This window comes from Mirounga leonina, unplaced genomic scaffold (genome assembly GCF_011800145.1).
Source record: "Mirounga leonina isolate KUSES-001 unplaced genomic scaffold, KU_Mleo_1.0 Mir_175, whole genome shotgun sequence".
Lineage (NCBI taxonomy): Eukaryota > Metazoa > Chordata > Mammalia > Carnivora > Phocidae > Mirounga > Mirounga leonina.
The window spans coordinates 25,056,909-25,081,107 of NW_023270453.1; the positions used below are offsets into that span (position 1 = coordinate 25,056,909).

At 51.8% G+C, this 24,199-nt stretch overlaps 3 protein-coding genes across 12 annotated transcripts in view; 1 reads left to right on the forward strand and 2 right to left on the reverse strand.

Moving 5' to 3' along the window:
* Positions 1–1,983: 1,983 nt before the first annotated feature.
* On the forward strand, positions 1,984–2,672 carry SMIM22 (small integral membrane protein 22). Its single transcript, XM_035022200.1, has 3 exons — positions 1,984–2,249; positions 2,338–2,438; positions 2,585–2,672. The coding sequence occupies exons 1-3, from the start codon at positions 2,117–2,119 to the stop codon at positions 2,624–2,626; spliced, it is 276 nt and encodes a 91-aa protein (XP_034878091.1). The 5' UTR covers positions 1,984–2,116; the 3' UTR covers positions 2,627–2,672.
* Positions 2,673–3,028: 356 nt separating this feature from the next.
* On the reverse strand, positions 3,029–9,210 carry ROGDI (rogdi atypical leucine zipper). Of its 4 annotated transcripts, none has more exons than XM_035022199.1 (11): positions 9,084–9,210; positions 8,931–9,002; positions 8,114–8,202; positions 7,825–7,879; positions 7,050–7,130; positions 6,151–6,246; positions 4,797–4,895; positions 4,334–4,348; positions 4,201–4,250; positions 3,948–4,074; positions 3,029–3,622 (listed from the first exon to the last, which is right to left on the reverse strand). In XM_035022199.1, exons 1-11 carry the CDS (start codon positions 9,126–9,128, stop codon positions 3,581–3,583), a joined length of 771 nt encoding a protein of 256 aa, XP_034878090.1. In that variant the 5' UTR covers positions 9,129–9,210; the 3' UTR covers positions 3,029–3,580. The 4 variants fall into 4 exon arrangements, with proteins under 4 accessions (XP_034878090.1, XP_034878088.1, XP_034878087.1 ...); XM_035022197.1 differs by having other exon boundaries at positions 4,334–4,363; XM_035022196.1 differs by having other exon boundaries at positions 4,334–4,447.
* Positions 9,211–9,694: 484 nt separating this feature from the next.
* Positions 9,695–24,199, reverse strand: part of GLYR1 (glyoxylate reductase 1 homolog) — a 34,861-nt gene continuing 20,356 nt past the window's right edge. For 2 of the 7 annotated variants that reach the window (XM_035022207.1, XM_035022202.1), the window contains 8 exons: positions 22,724–22,823; positions 18,759–18,821; positions 18,231–18,341; positions 17,499–17,600; positions 16,686–16,848; positions 16,188–16,367; positions 15,746–15,870; positions 9,695–11,957 (listed from right to left, as the gene is read on the reverse strand). In XM_035022207.1, the coding sequence (XP_034878098.1) occupies positions 11,883–11,957; positions 15,746–15,870; positions 16,188–16,367; positions 16,686–16,848; positions 17,499–17,600; positions 18,231–18,341; positions 18,759–18,821; positions 22,724–22,823 (919 nt within the window). In that variant the 3' untranslated portion in view covers positions 9,695–11,882. The remainder of the gene's footprint in view (positions 11,958–15,745; positions 15,871–16,187; positions 16,368–16,685; positions 16,849–17,498; positions 17,601–18,230; positions 18,342–18,758; positions 18,822–22,723; positions 22,824–24,199) is intronic. The other 5 variants (XM_035022209.1, XM_035022206.1, XM_035022208.1 and 2 more) reach the window with 3 other exon arrangements.

Consider the following 24,199-nt stretch of genomic DNA (forward strand, 5'->3'; position numbering starts at 1 on the left):
AGCACTGACTCCCCTTCCCCCGCTTTCCCCAGCCCCTGGCTACCACTAACTACTTTGTCTATGGATGTGCCTATTCTGGATGTTTCACAGAAACACAACGACACACTATGTGGCTTCTTGTGTCTGGCCTCTTTCACTGAGCACCATATTTTTGAGGTGCATCCATATTGTAGCAGTTGTTAGTACTTGATTCTTCTGTATGGCTGAATAATGTGCCACAGTATGGACAGATCGCAGGGTGTTTTATCTGTTCATCAGCTGATGGACGCTTGGGCTGTTTCCACCTTTTGGCTCTTGTGATCAGTGCCACTGTTGAAGAGTTGTGCACAAGTCTTTGAGAACCTTTTCAGTTTTCTTGGGTCTATACCTCGGAGTGGAAAAGCTGTGTGTTTGATATCACCACGTGTGACTTTCTGAGGCAGTACCTGATTGTTTTCCACAGTGGCTGCACGCCCCGCCCCTCCTTTGGCAATAACACTCCAGTTGCTTCAAAACGACCCTGCATCTGAGATCTCGGAATGGGACGGAGGGATTGTAGGGTAAAAGAAGGGGACCCAGGAGACCCTAGAATATGCTGGTCAAGGGCTCTGGGATCTGAATGCCTGGGTCCCAGTTCTGCTTCTCTGCTCACTCCGGGTACGGCTGGCAGAATCATGGCTCCCAAAGATGTCTTCATCCTAATCCCTGGAACCTTGGAACAAATATGTTAACTTACCCAGCAGAAGGGACTTTGCAGATGTCATTAAGGATTCTGATGGTGAGATCATCCTGTGGGCCAATGTAATCCCAGGGGTCCTCGTGAGAGGGAGGCCAGGAGGGTCAGGGTCAGAGAAGACCAGGATGGAAGCAGAGACTGCGATGAACAAAGGAATGTGCGTGGCCACTAGAAGCTAGAAAAGGCAAGGAACGGATTGTCCCCTAGAGCCTTCAGAAGGAACACAGCCCTGCCGACCTGTTTTAGACTCTGACCTCCAGAACCGTAAGACGATAAATTTGGATTGTTTCAAGCCACTAAGTGTGTGGTGGTATGTTATAGCAGAAACAGGAAATGAGTGCATTAGGTGTGTGACTTGAGCTGGTTGCTAAACTTCTCAAGGCGGCACCTTTCATACCTGTAAGTGGGGAGAATGGTAAGAGCCACTTGAGGGTTGCCTCGAGGACACACCCAGTGGTAGATGTGTGGTCTTCAGTGTGGAGCCTGACACTAGCTGAGGCGTTCTCCCCTGCTAGACCACAAGCACCACAAGCACCAGAAATTGTGTCCACCTGGCTCACGGCCAACCTCCGGTGCTGAGCAGTCTCTGGCCCCCAGTTGGGCCTGGACGCGCCTGCGCTGAAGGCAAGGAGTGAGAGCTGCCTTTCTGGCCAGCGTCGGGGCCCCAGGTCCCCAAGTTCCGGGGGGAAGAGCTTGTTTGAGAGAGAATAATCATCTTCTCGTAAGGATTATCCTGAGGATTAGAGCAAACATGGATACAGAAGACTCCTAGTACAGTGCCCGGAAAATCCCACCTGCCCAGGAAAGGGAGGAATGGAAACCACGTTTCCCGCCCCTCCCTCCCACCTTCCCTTCCTACTGTCTTCTTCCCTCCCTCCTGTCTTCATTCATGAGGTCCGCAGAGGCCCAGGGCACACTGTGTTCCAGGCTGCTCATCTGGTCTACTGGGAAAAAGGGAAAAATCCGCCCATGAAGAGGCTTAGGGGGCCGTGGCTACCTCCCTGGGTCCCGCAGCACCTGCTGCTGTCGGGAGGCTGTAAGCACACCTGCTGGGCACAGGCCCCGCCCTCCGGCGTCTGGCCACCCCCTGGGAAGGGTGGGACTGGTTGCCAAGGTGCAAGGGCCTCAGGTGGCAACTTTCGCGGATCCGGAAGCAGGAAGTAGTTGGTGTTCTCCGGACCAGGGACCTGCCTGGCTGGGGGAGCTCGGAGGCTGGTGGGGACCTGGCGGGGGGAGCGGGAAGGGACAGGGCAGGGGCCGAGGGGTGGCGTGGGAGGGGGGCAGGGGCAGGGCAGGGGCTGGACTGCGGGAGGCCTGGATGCAGCCCAGCTCCAGAGAACAGGGTTCTGAGGCAGCCCCTGGGGGGCCGGGGCAGGTGGCACCCAGAGGCCTCAAGCTGAGATGGACTTGGCGGAAGACCTGGAGAAAGAGCTGGAGACCACAGCCCAGGAAGTGCTGGGGAAACTGAGGAGCCATGAGCTGTTCCAGTCCAACTGGGACACTGCTGCCTTCATCATCTTCCTCATTTTCCTCGGTGAGTGCGGCCTTGGCCCCCGGCCCCTCTTGACCTCCTGTCCTAGACCTGGCCGAGGGCCATATCTGGGCACCTGTCCCACCCCCAGGCACCGTGCTGCTCCTGATGCTGCTCGTTTGTACCCACTGCTGCTGCCACAGCTCCTGCAGTCGCCGCGCCTCCAGACCCCAGAAGGTGAGCCCCGAGCAGGTGAGCCCCGAGCAGGTGAACCCCACTGGCCCCCGGGGCTGGGCCGGTGTCAGGGACAGTCTGGAACTGCCCTGGGGAGAGGAGGGTGTTGGGGCTCCTGTGGGGAGGGGCCGGCAGGGCACCCACGAGTGAAGCCTCTCTTGCAGGAACACCCCAGGGGAGTGGATAACTTGGCCCTGGAACCTTAACACGGCGAGCCCACCAGCCCCCCCCGCCTGTGTCCTGCTGGGCAACAGTAACAAAGCCTTGTTTGCCCAGAGCCTGAGTCTGGAGTGTGTTCCGAGCTTCCCGTCAGGGGTGGGCAGTGTGGGCGCTCACTGCTTTCTCCGGATGCCCACCTGCTCCCTCACAGCTCCAGGTCACACAGCAGCTGCTGACAGGAGGCGAAGCTGGGCTCCAGCTCAGGGGCCCAACCCTCAGGCCGAAACCTTGTCCCCAGCCCACTCAGTCCCCTAGCGGCTTGAGGACCCCCTCAAAGGTGGGACAGGGAGGCCAGGGGCTCCATCATTGGGTACCCCCCCCAGGTCCTGACTATTTGGGATCCCCAGCCTGGTCTTCACTCAGACAGACAGACAGACAGACGCTCCAGGTAAAGTCAGATGATCTTTATTTCCTGGAGGCCTTGTCAGGGATATGGAGCAAGCACATTCAAGGGCACCACAGCTGGCGGTGGATGGCTTCTGTCTGCCCTCCTGACTCACAGCTTAGGGCCACCATCCACTCCTCACCCTCCACTGGAGGGGGGGCGTACCGCTGCACGTACCATCCTGGGCAGCTCAGAAGGCAGAAAAAGGAGGGGGAAGGAGAGCCCTGGGCCTGGCGCCACCCTGAGTCCAAAGGTTCCCACTGTGCAGGGAGGGCAGGGTTTGGAATGTGGGCCACCTCTGGGCTCTGCCTTCCTGACCCCCCCGCCCCACCTTCCTGACCACCCCCTACAAAATGAAAAGCAAGTCAGCATCCCTGTCTCTCAGTGGTTCCAGTGTTCATTTCCATCTGTGCAAATGTGATGGGCAGGATGGGGAGAAGAGGGATATAAATAATAGCCCAGGCTGCCCGGTTCTGGCTCTGGCCAGCATTCTTGGGGGGATGGGTGAGGGGGACAAGGGCCATTTCCCTGGGGGTCAGGCTCTCGGGTGCTCTGCTCAGAAAGGCCTGTAGCTCCAGTAGCTGGAGAACACGGAGATCTGGGGAGGGAGAGAGGTGGGGGGACATGGTGAATGGAGGTGGTAGGGGGCTTCACCCCTGCTGAACCCTCTGACCCAGGTGAGATTTCAAGGTCATTCAAGGGCAATGTGTCAGGGGGAGAGGGTATTGTTGCTCAGCCACATTGTGGCCCATCTGCCTGGTGTGTGTGGAAGGTACAAAGGACCTTAAGATTTGGGGGTGCTTTGGGAGTGTGACAAGAGTCCTTGGAATCCCTCCAAAATGAGAAGGCTTAGCAGCCTGCTATCTGGCTGGCCCCATCTGTCTGAGAGAGAGGCCCGCCCCCCCCCACAGTCCCCACCCCACCTTATCCTTGAGCTGCTGGCAGAGCTGCAGGGACACAGTGAAGAAGACGAGGGCGTCGTTGAGCCATGGGATCACACACTCCACCTTGTGCACGTGGCTCACCTCCAGGCGCTGGGAGCCCCACTCACTGGGGGGAGAAGGAGGGTCCCTGGGGGTGGCCTGACCAGCCCGCCCCCCCCAGCCCCCAAGGTGCAGAAAGTTGGGGCGGGCAGGGTGCTCCAGGGTTCCCCCCCGCTCCCCCCCCCATACTTACAACATGGCCCCAGGGCTGTGGAGCACAGCGCCTCCAGCTGGACGGAAGTTCTAAGCATAAGAGCATCAGACCCAGTCAGGCCCAAGAGGCTGCAAGGCACTTGGGGGTGGGGGGCAAGTGGGGTCCCCCTCACCTTGGTGGAATTGGGCTGCAGGGCATGCAGCTGGTACACGGTGAGGCAGAGTTTGTTGAGGTTGATGTAGACGTTGACAAGCAAGTCGGAGGGCAGGGCAGGGGCAAACATCCGCTGGGGACGAGGACCAGGCAAGCAGGTGGGATGAGGGGCCAGGCAGAACCGCCTGGGGGACCCCATTCCCCAGCCTATAGACTGGGGCTTCCAGACTCTTCCCGGTGCCCCGGGTAGCTTCCTGCACCAGGCTTGGGAACCACTGACCCAGACCAGGGGTATCTGGGGGATGCAAGATGGACGCCAAGGACCTTATCCCAGAAAATTGTGGCATAGACCTAGACCTCCGACTGACAACAGTTTGGGGTTTCCAGGACCCCGTCACACCCCTGTGTCCCTCCCAGGGGGCAAGCTGGGCTCCTCAGCGGCATTCCCTCTCCTGGAGCAGGGGCTGCCCTAAGGCACTGACCGTGAGGCCACTGGCAGCGATCTCAGGCAGAGTAAGGGTGGCCGGGGTGGTGAGCCGGTTGCGGGCTCTGGTCAGTTGCAGCATCACAGCGTCCATCAGCTGTGGGGAGGGGGCCAGTCATAGCTGCTGCAAGGGCAGCCCCCGCCCTCCCGCATAGGTACTGACCAAGTCATGGTAGCTCCCAGCTCCTGCCTCGGGTGGTCACACTCTCAAGGCCTGAACCCCTACAGTGTGGGGCTTGTTAAAGGTGCAGATATTTGGGCTCTAGCTGCGAGTGGGGGACTGGACGTCTGCACTGTTCACCATCTGTCCAGGAGGTTCTATTGCATGGGATCCTGGGTGCTGGTCCAATGCGGAATGGAAGATGGAAGATCCCTGGAGTTAGTCCCAAGGGCATGAGGGCTTTGTGGATGGGGGTGCAGGCAATGAAGGAGCTTAGAGGAAGAGGCCTTAATCCCAGTTGGGTGCAAGGAGCCAGGGAGGGCTTCCTGGAGGAGGTGATAGGATGGGTAAGTTGAGGTCTTAAGGTGGGCACCAGACCGTTTTCAAAGGTGAAGCTCCAGAGAGGTAAGGTCACATAGCTAGTGAACAGTGGAACCATCTGGAACTCATCCTTTTCCTTTGCCACGGACCAAAGCTCTGGCCTGAACTCCCCAGAGCCCCAACTTCCACTGCTTCAGATGTTGCGATGGGGGTGGGGGTGACCTGGCTTCTAGGAAAGGGAAATTTTGGATGGAGGCATGGGGGCTGCACTGCCTACACCCAGGGTGGTCCCAGTTCTGGGAGGGACTTTAGTCCATCTAGTTCTAAGTGTTCATATGAGGACCCAGAGGTCCAGAGAGGGTAGGTGAATCACCTACAGACATAGAGCAAGTCAGGGACAGAGCTAAAGCACGAGTTGGGGGCATAGAAGAGCAGCTCTTCCCTCCACACCATGTGAATTCACTTTGCAAATCCCAAGGGTTTCCCTATGGCTAGTAGAGCTGCTAGCAGCTGCTATCCACTGAGCATGTGCCAGGGGCTGCTCCACCTGCATCATCCCAACTGCTAGTGGCGACACCATGGCCCCCTTTTATAGGTGAGGCTACTGAGGCACAGAACGGCTAAGAAAGTGACCTGGGGTTGCACAGCTTACAGTGAAGGCCCTGGGATCAGAACCCAGGTCTGAGTCTGGAACCCGGGCTGCGACTCATTTGCCTGTGTCTGCTTGGATATGTGCACACTGAGAGGTGATGGGTCCACCATCAGCTGCACCTGAGGATGTGGAGGCAGAGCTCTCCAGGGGCCTGGTCAGGGGTCAGGGCCAGGGGTAGGCATAGGGATCCTGCTTCCCCTGTTCCTGTAGGCAGCTCACCTTGAGGACCTCTGCTCCTGTCCTGAACTGGTAGTTTTCATCCCGGTTGGCAAGGAGGTAAATGGCCTGGCTTACGTGGTTCCTGGCATCCTGGATCTGAAAAAAATGCCCACTGAGAGGTCAGTGGGCTGGGCCTCAGGAGGAAGAGATGCCAACTTCAGAGAAGCCACAGTCTCCAGGGCCCCAGATGACGGGCCCTCACCCTGAGGTATTGCCTGCCTGACCCTTCCCCGCCAGCTGTCCTTTCTGTGCCCCCCGAAGCCAGGCCCTGACTGGGTGCTGGGCACATGGCACAGACTCTGGCAGGCCTGCCATCGCACAGCTCACCTTCTAAAGGAGAACAGATGGTAGCAGAGCAAAGGCACAAGATAACACACTGAGTGACTTGCAAAGGACAAGAGGGTGACTCTGCAGGAGGAGCCTCTTTAGCTGGAGGTCAAGGGAGGCCTGAGGGAGATGCCTCTTGGGCATCACCCAAGTGATGAGAAAAGCAGCAAGAGAGGGCTCCAGGCAGAGCAAGGAGCATGGGCAAAGGCCCTGAGGTGGAGGAGCAGGGTCTAATCACACAGGAGCTGGTAGGGAGCACGGACTTTGTCCCCAGGAGCCAGTGGAAGCCCCTGGAGGCTCTGGGAAGGGGAGTTCCTTGTTCCAGAAGATCCCCGTGGTTCCCATTGGGGCCCAGGGGCCTACAGACAGAATAGGTTCTCACCTCCCTCTAGGTGAGGCTCTGGAGCCCCAGGCACTGCCTGCGCCAGCTTTGCTGCTAGGAAACACCCTCCCAGGCTTGCTGCGGCCTTAAGTCCCCCATGGCCACACCAGGAGGCCTCAGTGCTGCTCAGGCCTGCCCCTGCCTGCCTGAGCTTGTGGCTTGAGCCCTGGCAGGGGAAGGGCCCAACTACCTGCTGCAGCTTCCACTGCTTGTCCTCTCGGAAGGCGAAGTGCAGCAGCTGGTTGTTCCGGGGTATCTTCAGGTTCACGTCCTGCTGGGCAAGAGTGTATAAGCAGGAGGACCGCCCTCCTGCTTCTGGCCACTCTGAGACCTTGAGCAGGGGGCAGACACGGGGTGTGTGTGGTGGCTCAGGCCCCAGTCATTCCACAGGGCAGAAAGTCTCCCAGCACCTTGGCCATTTGGGGTGTGAACAGGGAGGTCAGGAAACAGGAACTCAGGCCCAAGAGGAGCCACAAAGAAACGAAAGGGAAAAGAGAAAGGGGAAGGTGGCCTCAGCTGGGAGGAGGTGTGACTGTGGGCAGAAAGGGAGCATGGATACAGGCCAATGGACTGAACACCCACTGCTGGAGGAGAGGCACCTTCCCCCACATCTTGGGGCCTGGCACAGACGGAGCTCAGGTGTTGGCTGATTCCACTTTGAATTGGGGCCAGCCTAATCCCGCCATTGCCCACGCTTCACTGGGCCCAGACTCAGGGCCAGGCTGTGTGCAAAGCATCCCTCTTCCAGCACCTCTCACTGAAGCCACACACCAATTCCAGAGGAGGTTTGGCGGGGTGGGTTGTTATTTCACAAATGAGGAAACTGAGGCCCAGAGAGGTCAAGGATCCTGCCCAGGGTCACACAGCCAACTGGTAAAGGCAAAGCTCAGCAGGAGGCCCCCTCACTCTTCCCCACTGGATCCTCCAGCAGCAGGGAAAGGGGGAAGCGGGGCTGGGGGACTCACCGCCTGGCTCAGCGCGTCCCCTTGCAGAGTCAGCACGCCCTTCACCTGGTCTGTGCTGCAACACGCGGGGGTCAGAGCAGTGCCTGCGGCTGCCCTTTCCCACCACCTAGCCCTCCCAGCAGGTTGCCCCTGGCTGTCACAGGATGGCCCAGGCTGTCCCACAGCACAGCACACCCTCTGGATGTTGGGGCTGAAATCAGTCTGCATGGCAGGGCCTTGGCTGTGCAGTATCCCAGGTGTCCCCCTTCCAAGCAGTCCATCCCTCTTGGTTCTGCTCAGCCTGGCTCACCTACAGCTGCCAAGGATGAAGTTCTCCTGCTTGGCAGGCCCCTCGGTGCCTGTACCAGAGCATGGCAGAGTGAAGCGGAGCGAGGCCTCCTGGAGGGGCAGAGGGCAGTGGAGTAAAGTTCACCCAATCCAGCTCACCACTCCTTCCAGAAGCCCCATTCCTGGGTTGGCCAGGGTAGGGACAAAGTGGGCTCCTCTCAAGCCTCCAGGGCACCTTCCCATTTCTCTGGCCCCTCCCCCACCACCTGAGTTTCAGGTCCTACCAGAGTGGATAGCTGTTCCTTCCACATTCCCTGGACGCCTCCCTCATGCCCAACTCAGTCAGGGATATAGAACAGAGATGACCTCCAGGCTTGGTTAAGATGCTCCAGTGTAGGGAGCAGAGTCAGGGAATGACACTACTCATGGTAACTCGAAATTCTGGCCATAGTACGCAATGCCTGGACATTTTTGTGAGTTGACTTATCTTCAGAACAGCCCCGTGAGGCCGGTACTGCAACCTCGTTCTTGCGAAAGGGAGGCCCCATGAGGTTGAGTATGATGCTGGAGACCTTGAGATCACAGCTTCAAAGGAAGCATTCCTTGACCCCAACCCCGACCCCCTAGCCGGGGGCTCATTCCAGGCCCAGCCCAGCACTCTCACACAGCTGCTTGTGATTAAGTGGGCAATCATGTAGTGGTGCCCCGACTGGACGCCAAGTCCACTGGGGTAGGGCCTGGTCTGTACAACGCGCGTCGCGTCCACAGCAGGCGCTCGGGAGGCAGGCGCGGTGGCCCGGGAAGGAGCCGCAGCGGCGCCGGCCCGCCAGAAGCCTTACCTTGAGGATGTCCTGCAGCTGCCTGAGCACTGCGTGCACCTCGTCGTGCAGCAGCCAGCGGAACTCCTCCTCCTGCGGGGACAGGCCGGCGGTCAGCCGCCCGGGCCCGCCGTCCCCAGCCCCGCCTCGCCCCGCCCCGCCCGCGCGCCTCACCAGCACCGCTCGCTCCGCCGCCGTCGCTGACATCGCGGTCGCCATCGCCGCCGCTCAGCAACGGTCCCCGGCTCGCCGTCCGCTTGAGGCTCGGTCCACCGGCCGTCAGTGCGCCCGCGGCGCCCGAGCCCACCCCCGCCGCCGATTGGCTCCGCGCGCGCCCGCCCCTCTCTCAGGCCCCCTCCCCCGCCTCCGACCGGCCGAGCTGGCGCTCCAAATCGAGGCTGGCGGCTGCGCGAACCCGCTTGCGCCGGCTCTCCCAAGCGGCCGCCGGCACCTACCCGGGGCGCTGGGCGCTCGGGCGCCACATCCCCCGCCACTCTCGGGGTGGAGCGCGGCGGCCGCTTGTCCCGCCCCTCCCCAGCTCTGATAGGGCGCCCTGCTCCGCTTGCTCTCATTGATTGGCCACCGGGATGGCTTGTTCTCGCCGCGCCCGGCGATTGGCTGGCGGGGCAGCCTGTTCCTGCTCGGCCTCGCCCTCCGCGCGCTGAGCTCTCGGGTTCCGTTGGGTCGGGAGGAAGGAGCCCACTGAGCCGACAGTCCCGGCGCTCCCGGCCCTCCTCCCTCCTCTGGGCGCAGGCAGTAAGCACTGCCGAGGTAATCAGTCACAATTGTGTTACCAAGAAACGTTTTATTTTGCTTGCAGTAGCTTTTTGTTAATTGCACAAAATCATGTTTTTGCCATTTAAACATTATCACACAATCCTATTCTGAAAGACAAATGTTCATTAAAAACAAAGCAAAAATAAAAATTCACAACCTTAATTACCTAGATTTGTCATTTAAAGGAGGTTTAAAGGAAAAAAAAAAGGGAGTCGCGCAAGAGGGGCTTTCTTACAAGCTTTTTCACAAGTGTCACATTTTCTCCTAAAAGGGAAGGATTTCAAAACAAAGATGAAATAGCTTAAACAGAAATACTCATAAAAAGAAACTTTACAGAATTGTCAACAATATTAAGACAACATTGACTAACCAGTTTCATTACAGTATCTTCCCCACCCCCACCCCCCACCCTCCCCAAAATGTCTGGCTAGGACTAGAACAGGCTTTGTGTTCAGACAGAAAAGTATTCCAAATCCCAGTGAAGTTATGCCAAAAACACGCAGGCATCTTCCTTGCCCTCCCTCTATGTCTTCTGAGATCCCCTAGCCTGGGTTCTGATCGGCGCAAATGGGCCAAGGTTGAGGGGGGAGGGGCCCACCCCAGTGTGGTCTCATTCTCTATATTCACTAGAAACGCTGACCTGCAAAGTGTGACTTTGGAAAATGCAACCCATGCAGAGGGAGAGAACATTGACATCCTTTAGGTGACTTCTCCTTGTTTTTATGCCACATTCCAAGCCCCTCTGGTCCCCTGTCCAAGGAGAAATGTTAGGGTCTCAAGGATGTCTTAGATCCACCTCTTAGGGTCAGATAGTTCAGGTTGGGTCAGGCCCAGTTCTCTTCCCTCCCGAGAGACCCTGGGGCCCTGGAAGCATCGAAGACCATGCTTCTGCTAAAGTGAAGACACTCGTTCCTGTTTCAACAGCTGAGCCTAAGAAATGGCTATCGTTGGTCAGGCTGGGTATGGGCCAAAGAAGGGACAGACAGAAACACTGTCTCCATGGGAAGAAAAGGACGAAGGGAGAATGAAGAGATGGGCAGGTGGGGAACATGTACAGGAGCAGGCTGGAGAAGCTGGGACTGCTATGAGGGGACCCAGTCAGAGTGACTCTTCAGAACGAGGTGGAAGTCTGCAGCATAACGGAAAACAGGAAGGAACCCCACTCTCCTCCCTCTTCACTCCTCCCTGGTGGCCCTCAGGATACCCTTCCCAAGGGCTGGAATGCAAATCCAAATACTAAAAGAGCCTGGTGAGGAGTGAGCTCTCCCTACACCAAAGCAAGGAAGTCTGATCCCAGCCCAGGGCTCTGCAGTGACGGTGACTTCTGGGATAGGTGCTCAAGAGCGGTGACGAGAGTAGGCTTCTGTGGGGCTCACCTAATGTGCTGGCGATTTGCTGCTCTCCCCAGAGAGCCAGAGCCCTGTGTCCGCTCAACTTGGCCAATTTCTTTTCAGTTCACAAAGGCATTTATGGAGAGTTGGTTGCTCATTGGTAGCTTAAACATGACAATCCTCATCAGCTGGTCACCTGAGGTTGGAGGGCCCATGAGGACCCTCTGTTTGGAGTCGGTGCTGGCTCATCTTGACCCAGAGCCTCTGTTTCACGTGCGGGATCCAGGGCGGGATGTGGACATAACCACAGCCTCTTCGCTCTGAAGGAAGGAAGCAGTGGAAAGGCTTCCAGTTCTTAATGCTGATTGTAGTTCCTCGACTGGAAAGGGTCTGAGATAAGACAAGCTCAGAAGGGGGAAAAAAAAAAAAGCCAGGCAGCAGTTTCTGGGCAGCTTTTATCCTGGGGTGAGAGCCAGTGTGTGGTGTGTAGAGGGAGGGAGAGAGGGAGAGAGGGAGAGAGGGGGAGAGAGAGAGAGAGAGAGAGAGAGAGAGAGAGAGAACGTACACACAGCCACCGTGTGTGTGTGTGTGTGTGTGTGTGTGTGAACACACAACCACCTAGTCCAGGGCCAGTGCCCAGCTCAAGAGCTTTCCCAAAGGCCAATCCTGCTGACACCCCTCCCCTCCCCAGGACCTCCAGGGGAGGAGTGACGCTGTGTGCTGTGCTGATGGCAAGTCTCAAAGTCTGTATAAAAGGAGATGGAGACAGGTGGACTGGTCCAGAGTTAAGTCCCAGGACCCCAACCCCATGTGAGGAGGAGGGGTCAGAGGGAAGACTGAGGGGGTGGGGTGGGGTATCAAGGGCTTAGTGTATATAGGCTCGGTACACGGCAGACATGTCGTTGTCAGACTGGTCCAGTGCCTTGGCTCTTTTGTACACCTGGAAAAAAAGGAGATGGGCTCAGTCTCTGACCACAGAGCTGACTTAAAGACACAATCTGCTTTGTGGAGGTAGTTCTAGATGCGGTCAGGCAGGCAGGCTCAGCCAGGAGTCCAGGCTGTCTGGGTGCAACTCCTGGCCACCCTCCACTGATCTTGAGCCAAGTGCCTCAGTTTCTGTCTTCATCACTAGTCCTTCATGTCATGGAGAAGATAACAAGGTTATCGTGAGGACTAAACGGAGCGGGGGAGGTAAAGTGCTCAGAGTTAGTAATTATAATCATGTCTCTTCCTGCCTCCAGGGTCTTTCCATGTTACTCTCTGGGCCACTACCCTTGCCCTTCCCTCTGCATGGGATGCCTTTCCCTAGGCATGGCTGGCTCCTTCCCAGTCCGCTCCAAGGCCTTCCCTGACCAGCCTATGGAAAGCAGTGGCTGTACCACTTGATCCTGGTCACCTTTTCTTCCTCTGTTCTATTTTATTCATACTTCTGACCTTCAGAGATTGTTTAAATAACTATCTGCTTATATTGTGCCTCCTTCCATTGAAATGTAAGCTCCACAAGGAAGGGAACAGGTGGCCCCCCAACATGTCCCCAGAGCCTAGAACAGTGCTTGGCAGCTGACAGCCACTCCAGAGCCACTAGGTGAATACTATGAACGAATGTGAAGAGAATTAAAAAGCCATTCGAGCAGGGCAGTGTGGCATCTAGGCACACTGAGGAAATGCAGTTGGACACAAGGTTCCTTCCACAGAGTCAGCTGCATCTTTGTCTTTTTAAAAACATAGTCCAGTTGAAGCCATGACAATTGAGTGTCCATTATAGCTCAGGTGTAGCTGTCAACTCAAAATGAAGGCTAAATAAAGACCTTTTCAGAGAAAAGAAAACGAATCGTTGCCAGCAGACCTGCATTACAGGGAATGCTGAAGCAAGTTCTTCCAGTTGAAAGGAAACAATACCAGAGAGAAATTCAAATCTTCAGAAAAGAATGGAGAACACTGGAAATGGTAAATTAGACAAATAGAAAAGTATTTTTTCTCTTAATTAAAAAAATTACACATTGGGGCGCCTGGGTGGCTCAGTTGGTTAAGCGACTGCCTTCGGCTCAGGTCATGATCCCAGAGTCCTGGGATCAAGTCCCACATCGGGCTCCCGGCTCAGCGGGGAGCCTGCTTCTCCCTCTGACCCTCTCCTCTCTCATGCTGTTTCTCTCTCGCTCACTCTCTAATAAATAAATAAATAAAAATCTTAAAAAAAATTTACACATGACCACTTAAAACATTCCAACATTGTCTGGTAGGTTTAGAACAAAGGCAGATGTAACACACAGGAAATCTATACCCCAAAGCAGGGGTTCTCTTGGGGCACCTGGGTGGTTAGTGGCTCAGAGCATCCGACTCTTGATTTCGGCTCAGGTCATGGTATCAGACACGTGGGATCAAGCCCCACATCAGACCCCACACTCAGTGTGGAGTCTGCTTGTCCCCTTCCCTCTGCCGGCCCCCCCAACTCATGCACGTGTATGTACACGCTCTCTCAAAATAAATAAAATCTTTAAAAAAAAAAATAAAGCAGGGCTTCTCAAGCTGGGGTTATTTTGCCCCACAGGGACATGGTAATGTCTACAGGCCTCTTCTCAACTAAGGGGGCATTGTTGGCTTCTAGTGGGTATAGGACACTGCTAATATTGCTGCTAAATATCCTGTAATGCACAGGACAGCTCCCACAACAAAATGGCAATGGTGCCCAGGTTAAGAAGCCTTGCCTTAAAGGAGGAGGGCGGGAGCGGGAAATGGATCTATGTTTTATGTGAAGAGGTACAACATTAACCCTAAGTAGGCCATGAAGTTAAGGATATTGCATATCCTTCCATACTGCACTCCCTAGAGCAAAGATAAAAGAAAAACAATGCATTATTAAAAAGCCAATGGAGAAAATGGAATTCTAAGAAATATTCAAATAATCCAAAAGGCAGTAAAAAAGGAGAGACAGACAAAAGCCAGAAGGGACAAATAGCAATCAAATGATAAAATGGTACCTCCAAATCCAACCACACATCAATAGACTTTAAGACAAAGACTAAATGTTAATGGACTAATTAACCTTAAGATCCTGAACACTGAGCTCCAGTGAGGAGCCTAAATTCACACCCTCCAGAAAGCAACACGCTCCACTAAAATTAACCAAAATACCTGTTTTCAAGCCAATGAATCTTACAGTCAGGGCAGAGGCAAGTCAGAAATCACTTCACAGAGAAAGCTGTCAATACAAGCCACACACAGACCCTTCAGAAGTAACTTCAATTAAAGATGATCAACAAAAAAATTACATAAAATACACAGAGAAGTCCACTGCTAAGAGAGAATCCGAGGCAAAACAAATGGGGGGAACGTGAAAACTGTACTGCAACCTGAAAAGGTGAGGTTAAGTTCTCTGAGATGTCCAGGCAGACAAGGAAGGGACAGGAGACTGATTACATATTATGAAAAGCCACATCTGAAAAGAGCAGAACTGTGTTTCTTTACTTCTATGCTGGAACAATCCACTTGAGACTTGTTTAACTTGAATGAAAATGTGTATCCTCTTATACTATCTAGAAGGTACAGCCTCTAAAATAAATGAATTTATGTGTTTCGTATATGTGTTTTACACAAAATACGGTTTTGATTGTAACTCTACAGTAATGAAGTATTGCTCAGCTTTTTTAAGGCTACCCTTCTGTCAGGCTGAGAAAGCTGACCTTCTAAACGACGGCCCCTGGCTGGCTCCGTTGGTAGAGCACCCAACTCTTGATCTTACGGTCCTGAGTTTGAGCCCCACATCAGGTATAAGATTACTTAAAATAAACTTATTAAAACAAATAAATAACCCTTCCCCCAAACCCAACTGTTTTAAAAAAGTGCATATGTAGGTGCTTTGTTGTCACTCAAACAAATGTTAATGACCAAACACTCCAATTAACAGGCAGATGCCAGAATGGGTAAAAATGCAAGCCCCAATGACAGGCTGTATACAGAGAATACAATTTAAATATAAAGACACAAGTTAAAAGTAAATGAATGGAAAAAGATATACCATGAACACAGTAGCAGCTATAGTGAAACCAGGCTATAGGCTTGTAGACAAAGGTAAGGAGGGACATTTCATAATAATTAAAGGGCAAATTCATCAGGAAGATATGACCATCACAAATGGCTAAGGACCCAGCCACAAGAGTTTCAAAGATAATAGAATTAAAGGGAAAAACAGACAATGCTACAATCATAGTTGGAGATTTTAGTATCTCTCAGCAACTGAAAGAACCAGAGAAAAACGCCAGTAAAGATGACCTAAAAAACACTACCAACCTCGACCTAACTGATTATTTGCAGAACACAGCACCCAAAACTGCAGAACAGAGTCTTCGTAAGTGCACATGGTACACCTACCAAGACAGACCATCTGCTGGGCCACAAAACAAGTCTGAATGAATTTAAAGAGTTAAAAATCACATAGGATGTGTTTTTTTAACCACAACAGATATACATCAGTAATCAATACCCATTAGATTCATAGGACGACTCCAATTATCTGACGCACTTTTAAGTCATCCACAGGTCAAAGAAATCACAAGGGAAATAAGCATGGCTCAGAAGGAAATGTATGCTTTTAAATGCTCCTGTCTAGAATCAATGATGTGAGCTTCCACCTCAAGAGGTGAGACACAAAGAGACACAAAGCAAAGAGAGGGGAGGAAGACTAAAAACCAAGGGAAGGCTGCCAGATTGGGCCCCGCCTCTTGCAGTTACCTCATTGGCTGCAGCTGCCATTGGAGTAGGATGGTTGACGGCATCCCCCAGGGCAATGGCTAAGCGGAGATCCTTCTGAATGTACTTCAGGTAGAAATCAGGCTTAAAGTTCCCTTGCAGGATATCTGAGGACGGAAAGCACATATCAGAAGAATTAAATGGACTCTAACTAAGAAACTATCTGCTGTACTGTCAGGGCTCAACATCTAGCACTTCCTCCCTCTTGGACACTGAAGAGACCAACCAGTTCCCAGCCAGTACCCCCAAACCCATCTGCCATGTCTCTGGACCCCCTCTGGTAGAGTGCATAGACTGATTAGAGAGGGTGCCTCTTTCATACCAGTGAGCCCTTGAAGAAGAGAACGCTCTGTGACAGAGGCCTGACCCAGTTTCTCAGCTCCAATCACAAGTAAAATGCACGGAGAGGACAAAGGCAACTCACTTTGGCACTTCTGGTCCAGGAAGATGCTGGCTAACTGTCCCTGATTGAGGATGTCCAAGAGTGTCTGCTGGGACTGGCCTGTCACTTGGGCCAGGGTTAACCCCTCAGCGATGGTGGCCATGAAGCTTCCCTGTACCATGTTCACGATCAGCATCATCTTGGCTGCGTTGCCAACCTCACCTGGCCAGGGCAGAGAATCACGGTCACTTCCCAAGAATTCCGAGGGCAGGGACTTTCTGCCCACCCTCATCCCTGCTCGGACCCACCTCTACACCCAGGGGAGGCCCCATTCACCTGCCCCTGACAGAACTGGCTCTGACCCTTCAGGCTCTTCCTCCTTCCAGGCACTGACTGTGCAAGTCAAAGGAAACTTTCCCATGGGGGCCCCAGGCAGAGAGGCCGTGCGGGATTGACGCTGTCATCAGTGCAGTCTAGAGGGGATGTGGCCCACCCAGCCTCCGGGCCTGCAGTGGCCCGATGGGTGGGCAGGCGTGTTACCTAGAAAGAAGGAGGTCTTCCCCATTGCCTGGAAGCAGCTGCTGCAGTCCTCATACAAGCCCCTGTCTCCGGCTGCTAAGATCACCAACATCCCATCATTAGACAGCTGCTGATTCCCTGAGACTGGGGCTTCCAGAAAGCGGCCCCCCCTGGACACAATCACCTGGAAAGGAAAGTCATAGCTTCTGAAGGTCTTGCCTCTCACAGGGGTTTCAAGTGGAAACACCTGGCCCTCCATACCGAGGCCCCAAAGAGATGCCTGAATTACATGCAGTAAACAGAGAAGCGGGGGTGGGGGGCGGTGGTCTCCCCACAGACTCCCATGGACTTAGAATTTCTTGCAGTGACCAAGCATGACCGTGCCAATGGCTTGGCTGACCACACCTCCTCCAGACACTGCCCTTCCCTCTTCAGCCACTCTCAGAACACACAAGGCCTAGAAGTAACCACCCCCTCACTTGGCCCAGCAGCTTAGGGAGGAAGAATACTGTTAGTAACAACTGTAGATGGCTGCTTAAACCAAAAAGGCCCTGCTGGCAGCCTGGATTGCTTCTCATTGTGGGGCAGGCAGCTACAGGACCTAATGCCCATCCAGGTGGGCGGCACCTCTCCTCTCGCAGCTATTCAGATTAGCTGTGGCTCTGAAAGTAGAAAGTGAAGACAGGCTAGTCCCAAGGCTACAGGCCTCTCGTCCTCTCCTGGCTTGACTTCTAGAGTAATCAAGTTGCCTATACTCAGGCATAATCAATCAGCCTGAGTCTTGGGCTCCAACTGCCAAGGACGCTGGAGGGCCAGCATGAACGAGGCCGCTACCTGGGCCAGCTCGGTGACTGTGTCAGCATCCACTGTTGACATGTCCACGTAGCACTTCCCGGGGCGGATCCCCTGCAGCACACCACTGGGGCCCAGCACCAGCTGTGGGGACACAAGGGAGAAGCAATAGCCCGGGCTCCCAGCCAGACACCCAGGAGCCCCTTAGACCTAAGGTCAGAATCCTGTTACTTTTTTGGCTCATTTCCTGATTAGGAGCTAAATATTAAGGCTGAGAGGGGGCAGCAAGTAAATAAGCATTAAGAGAGAAAAACAGCTCTACTTTATTCCCATTTATCTTCAAAAAGAATACATGCATGTTCCTTTTTACTAAAAACCTCCCAATTAAACGATAACCTCAGTATTTTCTTGGGCTTCTTTGGATTAAACTAGTTACCAATTTAACAAGATGACTATTGTACATGAACTTATAAAACATACAAATACAGCCAGAGCTAAACATATGACCTCGCCACATGAACCAAATACGAATACATGGGGATGGTCAGCATAGATCTCAGGGACCCTAGTTACTTTCATTCTCTGTTCTGAATTAAAGGATGGCTGTGTTTAATTTATGCAGATTACTTTCACAATGGGGGATGGCCCCAAATGGGAAATACAACCCTCCCACATGCTACAGACACTCACTCATGGGCAGGGGAGAAGGCAGGGAGGCCAGCCAGCTTTCCTGGCCACAACCTGAGACATTGAGGGGAGGGAAGGGATCCTTACGTCCTTGGCTGCCTTTGGATCTGACACGCAGGCAAAGGTGATGTCACAAGTTGAAACGACTTCAGCGGGGGTTCTTCCTAGGCGGGCCCCCTCCTGGATGAACAAATCACACTGCAAAAGTCACAGATCCTAACGTGAGCTGCAGGCAGTGCACAACAAACACAACAGCCAGGCCAGAGACACACTGCACAGTCCTCCTGGCTGGCCTCCCAAGGTAGGAGGCTGAGGCTAGGAGCCAGGGATACCAGAGCTGGTGGTCTTTTTTTTTTTTTAAGATTTTATTTATTTATTTGACAGTGAGAGAGACAGTGAGAGAGGGAACACAAGCAGGGGGAGAGGGAGAGGGAGAAGCAGGCTTTCCGCTGAGCAGGGAGCCTGATGCGGGGCTCAATCCCAGGATGCTGGGATCATGACCTGAGCCGAAGGCAGCCGCTTAACCGACTGAGCCACCCAGGCGCCCCTGGTGGTCTGACTTTTCTGAGGGAAGTGGATGGGGTTCCTTAAGGACCGTCTTGTGTTTTTGCATACCTGGTGCCTAGAACGATGTTCTACTTCACAGTAAGCACAAAACAAGTGTCTGCTGAAGGATTCCTGTTTGAAGAACAGGATGTAAACAGTACCTGTTTGCAGCACTCTGTAGCTGTCTTGGCTGTGGCAAAACCTGCCCATTGTCCCAGGCTATCCACACTGTGCTGGGGAACCAGGGCTGGGGCTGGGAGGCTGCCATTCCTTACCAAGATATTTCTGGGAGTTTCTAAAAGCATGAACTTTTCTTCCTTGAGAATTAAAATTACCCAGAACATCTCATAACAAAACATCATTAATATTTCAAAGATTTTTTTAAATTTTATTTATTTGACATAGAGACAGAGAGAGAGGGAACACAAGCAGGGGGATGCTGGGATCATGACCTGAGCTGAAGGCAGACGCTTAACCGTCTGAGCCACCCAGGCGCCCCTACAAAACATCATTAATATTTCAGTGTATTTCCTTCTCCAAGGCATTTAAAAAAATTAGAATAATGTGAAGCTACTATTTTGTATCTTTTTTTTTTTTTTAAAGATTTATTTATTTGACAGAGTGAGAGCAGGAGAGCACAGGCAGGGGGAGCAGCAGAGGGAGAGGGAGAAGCAGACTCCCCACGCTGAGCAGGGAGCCCAATGTGGGGCTCGATCCCAGGACCGTGGAAACGTAACCTGAGCCGAAGGCAGACACTTAACCGACTGAGCCAGCCAGGCGCCCCTGTATCCAACTTTTAATACTGTGTGTGATTTACATTTATCCATACCGTAGCCTTTCATAATTATCATTTATAATAGATGGCTGCAGAATATTCCATTGAGATACACCTGAATTTATCTAATGGCTCTCCTGCAGTTAGATATCTAGCCTGCTTTTAATTATAAATGACTCCAACAAATATCTTCACGTATAATACCTTTCCTTTATGTTTTCAATTTAGGTCTCTGAAAGTAGAATAAAACAGGCTCCAAATAGCTTTAAAGCTCTTAATAAATGTAGACAAATGGCTTTCCAATGGAGCTGTTAATCTATAATGATCATCAGCAAGGTCTCAAATCACCAGCACTGAGTACATCATTTAAAAACAACAAACAAGCATCCATAAATACATAAAAATTATGTCCTACTTGATGATTTAACCAGCCCAAAACAGCAACTGTTTGTTTGATATATTTTGATTACTCTTGATTACTGAACCTTTTAAATTTAATACCTGTTTCTTTTGTGTGCAATTTTTTATTTTGGATTTATCAAACAATGTGTTTAATAAAATCAGTATGTTACCCTTTCCCTATCATATTTGCTATAACCACTTTCAGTTGGTATCCCTTTAAATCTATGTGGAATTTATTTTAGGTGGTACGAAGTGAGATTAGTACTTCCTCAAATTTCTAACCATAGAACTATTCTGAACATAACTTACTGACTGACCTTTCTCCTATCTCAATGATTTGCAGCGAGCCACCTCTATCAGACGAAGTCCTAGCTGTCCAGTTTAGCTGATGGGTGTGTGTTCTTATCATGGTACACACGCACCTTAGCCTTTAAGTATATAGCTTTATGTTTTAAACTTTGTTTGGAAGAGATCTCATTACTTTTTCTTTTCTGAAAAAGTGAAAGTATGTTTCCCATTTACTATACCAGGGAATAATTTTTTATCAAGATCCTTTAACAAGAATTACACAGGGATTGTAAAAGAATTACATGGCTTTTTTCCCCCTTGACAGAGAGAGTGCAAGAGTGAATGTGAGTGGGGGAGGAGATTCTGCAGAGGGAGAGGGAGAGAATCTTAAGCAATCTTCATTCCCAGCGCAGAGCCTGATGTGGGGCTTGGTATCATGACCCTGAGATCATGACCTGAGCCGAAATGCAGACTCCACGCTGAGCATGGAGCTCGATGTGGGGGTCGATCCCAGGACCCTGAGATCAGACCTGAGCTGAAACCAAGAGTCAGACCCTTCACCGAATGCGCTGCCCAGGCGCTCCTAATCTTTTGCTTTTGCTGTCATCATTTTACAGATGAGAACTCTGAGGCTTAGGAAGGTAAACAATCTTGCTGGAGAGAGTGAGCAAGACAGCTGTGACTTGGATTTAGGTCTGATTCCAAACCGAGATTCGTAAATGCTTTGCTCTCCTGCTTTCCCATAAATTAATTTGGAAAGAATGGCCATGTTTATATAACATTTAGGTTTTCCAATCAAGATGCAGGCTGACCAGAGGCACTTCTATCAAAGGGGAATGTACTTATAAGGGAAACCCTCTGACTCTCCCAGCTTCTGCAACTGTCTGCGTCTACATTTCCTGGTTACCCGTACCTTCAATCACAACCTATCCTGCTGATGGGACGAGAGATCTCACTCCTGCCTTAGGTACCCAATGCCCAGCAGCTGAAGCCTAAACTTTTTAGCACAGTTTTCAGTGCCCTTTCCCCCCAACCCTCTTGACTCTCCAACCAGTTCCTTGTTATTCTTGAAAAGGCCTTTGTTTCAATAGAGTGAAATTTTTTTTTTTACCTTGCCATTTGTTAATTCAAACCTATTAGCCCTACCACCTCCTTCAGCAACCATCCTCCTTTCAGCTGCACCCAGCTGCACACCGGGTGCTCACTCAATCACTTTGTAAACACATGCTGAGCCACACTTGCTCCCCAACAGGCTGGTCCTTCCTCAATTTCTCTTCATGTGCTCCTGGTGAGTATAGGGCTTTAGTTTCTTGGTACTCAGACTACCATTCTTCACCTTTTCTTGGATAGGAACTCGATGGGAGGAGCTGTGGCCTCTCTCCCTTATAAAAGGTACACATTTGGACTTGGAATTCCATTTCAGGGCATGCACAGATCCTTGAAGTGGTGGACCACCACCTTAAGTTAAGAACTTCTAAACCTGTCCTGTCCACTTTGGTGGGCACTAGCCATGGGGGACTATTTACATTTAAGTGAAATAAAATTAAAAATTCAATTCTTCCATCATACTAGCCATGATTCAAGTGTTGGAAGAGCCACATGTGGCTAGTGGCTACCACACTGGACAGGGCAGACACTGGACATCTCCAGCACTGCAAAATGCTCTACTGTACAGTGCTGTTAACACAATCCCAATGACAGAACAGTGCAGCCACTAAAAAGAAGCAGATCTATCTCTATGCACTCAGTATCAATGAATTACTAATATACCCACATATATATTTGCATGTGCATAAAAAAAAAGGATACAAACATCTGACGTGAGCTAGCTCAGGTAATGGCAGAGAAGGGAGAATTTTCACTTCATTTTATACCCAAGTGTTTTTAAATGTTTACTTTTTATTTATTTATTTTTAAGAGTTCCAGTTGCACTGAACATCCTAGTGAGCTTTTTATTTTTTTTAAGATTTTATTTATTTATTTGACAGAGAGAGACACAGTGAGAGAGGGAACACAAGCAGGGGAAGTGGGAGAGGGAGAAGCAGGCTCCCCGCGGAGCAGGGAGCCCCATGTGGGGCTCGATCCCAGAACTTTGGGATCATGACCTGAGCCGAAGGCAGATGCCCAACAACTGAGCCACCCAGGCACCCCTAAATGTTTACTTTTTATAATAACATCTAAAGCTTAGAGATTCTCAACTATAGAGAACAAACTAAGAGTTGATGGAAGGAGGTGGGCAGGGAATGGGCTAAATGGGTGATGGGTATTGAGGAGGACACTTGTGATGATATATAAATTATATAACATTTAATTCTACACCTGAAACCAATTTTTACCACATATGTTAAGAATTTAAATAATTAGAAAAAGAAAACATAAAAAACCAAACATCCTAAGCTCATATACCTACAGCTTCACCTGCCTGAACTAAGAACTTGGCTTCTCCTACTCTACGCATGCAGAACGCTGGGCGGAGGTAACAGGAAGATTCCTATCCTTAAGCCACTCCAACTCCAAGGGTCAAGGTGCCATCCCACCCCGCCCTACAAGCACCCCCATGAATGCTTACTTTTTCTGCAGTCCGGTTCCAGACAGTCACTGTGTGACCCATTTTTAGCAAGTTGGAGACGATGCCACTTCCCATGAGGCCAAGGCCCAAAAATCCTATCCTGAAAAAGAGAGATACCAATGGGTTCGGGGGGCTCATCCACCAGCAAGTCCACTCAGCGGCTGACAGCACCGCTGCAGAGCCAGCAGCAGCACGTGCACATCGTCGTGCCTTGTCTCATCATGCCATCGTTTTGAAGTGTCCCTCAATTTAAGTGGGCTTTTCTAAACCCTTGCCTGCCACAGAAAGAAGTGTGCCTCCTTGGTTTAGGGCAAGACTTCCCATTTGTTCCCTTACTGCTTTGATAGAGCGTCTGAGCCTCCTATTCCGGTACAGCGAGAAAGCAGGCACGTGTCTTTGACTCTTGCAGCGGTTTCCTGGTCGGCCACCCCGAATACCAGGTTTTCAGATTCCACTTTAAAGCACATCAGAATCCGTGACAAGGGTGCCTGGGTGGCTCAGTTGGTTGAGCGACTGCCTTCGGCTCAGGTCATGATCCTGGAGTCCCGGGATCGAGTCCCGCATCGGGCTCCCTGCTCGGCGGGGGGTCTGCTTCTCCCTCTGACCCTCCTCCCTCTCATGTTCTCTGTCTCTCATTCTCTCGCTCTCAAATAAATAAATAAAATCTTAAAAAAAAAAAAAAAAAAGAATCCGTGACAAGTAACTGAAGCAATGTGTTCAGAGCCAGCCAACTTCTTCAACTGCAGGACTCAGGATCACCGTCTTCATCTCCCTCCCCAGCTCGACACCTGACACTACCTTTGTGTTCTTCCTGCTGTCAGCAGAGACGGGCCCTGACCCTTTTCAAAGCCTGGAGCCAAGGGAATTCTCCAGAACATGAATTCTTCCTATGCCTGCCTTCTCCTGAACCTCCCTGACACTGTTCTCCGCTGGCCTGTCCGCACTTCCTCACCCTGCCCTTCTAACTGCAGGCCCATGCTCATCTTGGGGGACTAGAGTTCAGGTGGACATGTTCTGCTTACCTTCACTTCCTGTGGCCTGCTTCTTCCTGCAATGCTGAGAACTTAGGGGCTACTGGCTACTACTGCTATTTCTATGTGCTTTTACAGATGATTTTATTTTGCCCAAAGGTCTTTTTTTGGTTCCTGCACTTCACTCCTTGCATGTGGTATAGCTAACCAATGCCTCTTCCATCATTTCTTACTACATGGTGTTCTGGTTTTGGCTTAGGTTTCTCTCAGCTCCAGACCCTCTCTGCAGCCTGTCCACCTTCACCTGAGTTACCCTTTTAGTATTCTCGGTCTCCTGGGGTGACATTCACAGCCACCCCTGCAAACTGGCTCTTGAACTGAAACTGTCTCCCCTCATCCCTGGTGGAATATGAACTCTCACATGCTCTCTGTCCCAGCCTGAATCTAATGATAAAAACAGAACCTACCACATTCCTCACCAAATGGCACCCTCACCAAGTTTCCA